We start from the raw sequence: 2,943 nt of genomic DNA, 5'->3' as shown, positions 1-2,943 counted from the left end.
AATGCATGAATCTTCTTGTAAATAGTTAAAGCAAAGTCATTTTGGTTGTTATACCTGAATTGACTGGAAAGAGAAAAACATAACCAATTTTCTTTTTGTTATATTTTTGTTTATCCATGCTAATGCATAATGGATTTGGTCAATGTTTGTTAGAAGCATAGAAACATCACATTTTTGATGTCTTCTCAGCAGGTGAGACACTGTATGCAGTAGCTATTGGCATTCTGCTTACATGTATTTATATATTTCATGTATTTATACTTGGATAGTAGTACAGTCTTCTGAAAGATTAATGATGGGAAGCCATTTCGAGTTATTTGTGGGTTATTGGCTAGTATTGTATCACCATGTGTCTGTGACTATGAGCTGACCATTAGCAAAATATCTTTGGACTTTCTGTCACAAGAACACAATCCTGGCCGGGAGTTTGGCCTAGTGGTTAAAGTGCTTGCCTAGCATGCATGAAGACCCGGGTTCGATTCCTCGGTACCACATACATAGAAAAAAGCCGGAAGTGGTGCTGAGGCTCAAGTGGTAGAGCTCTAGCCTTGAGAAAGTCCAAGGACGGGGCTCAGGCCCTGAGCTCAAGCCCAGGACTGGCAAAAAAAAAAGAACACAATCCTGGAGGTAGGTGAATGTAGTAAGTGGAAGGAATCATAGTTGATTATTCTTGTGAAATGCTGAAATAGAGCCAATATGTGAAAGGTCATTCGCCTCAGAAGTGCTATCAGAATTGGAAAAAATTACTTGGCAGAGCACAGAATTTCTTCTGAATCTACAAATAATATTTTGTTTCTTACTATTAGCTTCATTGTGTATTTTCTATTTCTTACAAAACATATGCTACATCATATGACTACCTGACAGTCATAGTCAGGTCAAGGCATTGCTAGGTTCAAAAATGTGTTAAGAAACATGTATTTGTTAAGTTTAAAGTCAAGTCTCCTGAACTCTCATGAGTCCTATGAATACATAATGTATTTTGAAACTTGAAGGAAAGACCTCTAATGGAGTGACTCACAGAATTAAAATGGATGCTCTGGGATGCTTAGTAATTGCCACATCATTCAGGTTATAGGTAAAGTTGCTCTCCACAAGTATATCAAAGTGAAGGACTGAAGAATTATTCATCAGTGCATTTTGGCACTAGGGGTGCCACTATGAAGTACACTTTGTAAAAGAAGAAAACATTTCTCTGCATGTTTGCTGGGACTAGTGTCAAATAGTAAACTATTATATATAAGGAGATTTAAAGGATGGCTATATTTTTTCTTCTCTTCTCAGTTGAGTACTACGGACCACAGGAAAGAAAGGTACACTTGTAGCCTAAGCAGGAATTTCAATAGAGAAATAGAATTGTGTACAAATAAGTCTACTGGGATTCTTGGAAGACAAACTCAGTAGACGCCAACTCAACATTTGCTGCAAATTTGCCTCCTAGAAGATGTAAGGATGCTGGGATCTGTGAGGTAAGGGGTCATAGTTTCATTCACATTTTCACAGCAGGTAGTCTTCTCCTGAGCTTCTGTCTCTGAAGCAATCCTTGTGGAAACCAATGGGAAAGGGGAGCAATGTCACAGGATTCATCCTCCTGGGCCTCACTCCGGATCCAGATGTGCAAAAAGTATTATTTGTCCTCTTTTTACTCAGCTACACGGTGACCATGGTGGGCAACCTGCTCATTGTGGCGACTGTCATTGGCAGTCCCTCCTTAGGGTCCCCAATGTACTTCTTTTTGACTTCTCTCTCTCTCATGGATGCCCTTTTTTCCAGTGCCACCTCTCCCAAATTGATTACAGACTTACTGTCTGAGGAAACGACTATTTCCTTTGAAGCTTGCATGGGTCAGCTCTTTATAGTGCATTTATTTGGGGGTGTCGAGGTCTTCCTTCTGGTGGTGATGGCCTATGATCGCTACGTGGCCATTTGTAAGCCATTGCACTATTTGACCATCGTGAATCGACGCGTTTGTGTCATCTTCTTGGTGGTGGCCTGTGCCGGAGGGTTTGCACACTCTATGGGTCAGCTTGCCTTTGTATACAATCTCCCTTTCTGTGGTCCCAATATCATTGACCATTTCATCTGTGAAATGTACCCATTACTGGAACTTGCGTGCACCGACACCTATGTCATAGGCCTCACTGTGGTTGCAAACACTGGTGCCATCTGTACGGTGGTCTTCACCCTTCTGCTCATCTCCTATGGCGTCATCCTGAAGCATCTCAAGACTCACAGTCAGGAGGGGAGGCGCAAAGCCCTGTCCACCTGCAGCTCCCACATCACGGTGGTGGTCCTGTTTTTCGTTCCCTGTATCTTCATGTATGTCAGGCCTGTTTACAATCTTCCCGTTGATAAATTTGTGAACGTTTTTTGCACAGTTATCACTCCCATGTTGAATCCCTTGATCTATACATTGAGAAACTCAGAGATGAAAAGGTCTATGGACAAACTCTGGTGGGAGAAGTTTCAGTGTCCAGTGAGAAAGCGTCTGCACTGAACAGGATATGAATTCTAAAGCGGCCAACACTGACCAAATTCTAACAAAGGATGATGTGAGGTACTCAGTCAATTGTGTTGGAATGTATAAACCCAGTTAATGGTCTCTTGAAAGCTAAATAAGTCATCCATTAGTTTTGTAATTGACTTTGAGAAAATTTCTGCAAAAGGAATACAAGTCATAGGCTTAAAATGTATTATTGTAGGTAAAGGGATAATTTATGATATTTGTTTTAACTTAGTACAGATTAAGTAAACCTTAAGGAAAGTGCTTTTCCCCTTTAAAGCCACAAAATAAAAATAGAATGAAAAGCGACACAATAAGCTAACTTGTTCAAAATTTACTGTCATCATACCATATTTATAAAAGCAGCTCTCAGCACATTTGTGGGACTAAAAGGGATTTTGATAAAGGAATTTTTGCATTGTTCCCTTTTCAATCTGTAT

General features: G+C 40.2%; 1 protein-coding gene across 1 annotated transcript; it reads left to right on the top strand.

The window, feature by feature from the left end:
- Positions 1-819: 819 nt before the first annotated feature.
- Positions 820-2,497, top strand: LOC150052843 (olfactory receptor 4A16-like). The gene is made up of 2 exons (XM_090349235.1): positions 820-851; positions 1,567-2,497. The coding sequence occupies exons 1-2, from the start codon at positions 841-843 to the stop codon at positions 2,495-2,497; spliced, it is 942 nt and encodes a 313-aa protein (XP_090205361.1). The 5' UTR covers positions 820-840.
- The last annotated feature ends 446 nt before the right edge of the window (positions 2,498-2,943 follow it).

The sequence above is a fragment of the Megascapheus bottae genome, chromosome 16 (genome assembly GCF_031878675.1).
Source record: "Megascapheus bottae isolate mThoBot1 chromosome 16, mThoBot2.hap1, whole genome shotgun sequence".
Taxonomy (NCBI): Eukaryota; Metazoa; Chordata; class Mammalia; order Rodentia; family Geomyidae; genus Megascapheus; species Megascapheus bottae.
Note: the sequence above shows the minus strand (reverse complement) of the source record. Positions and strands in the feature narration are given on the sequence as shown.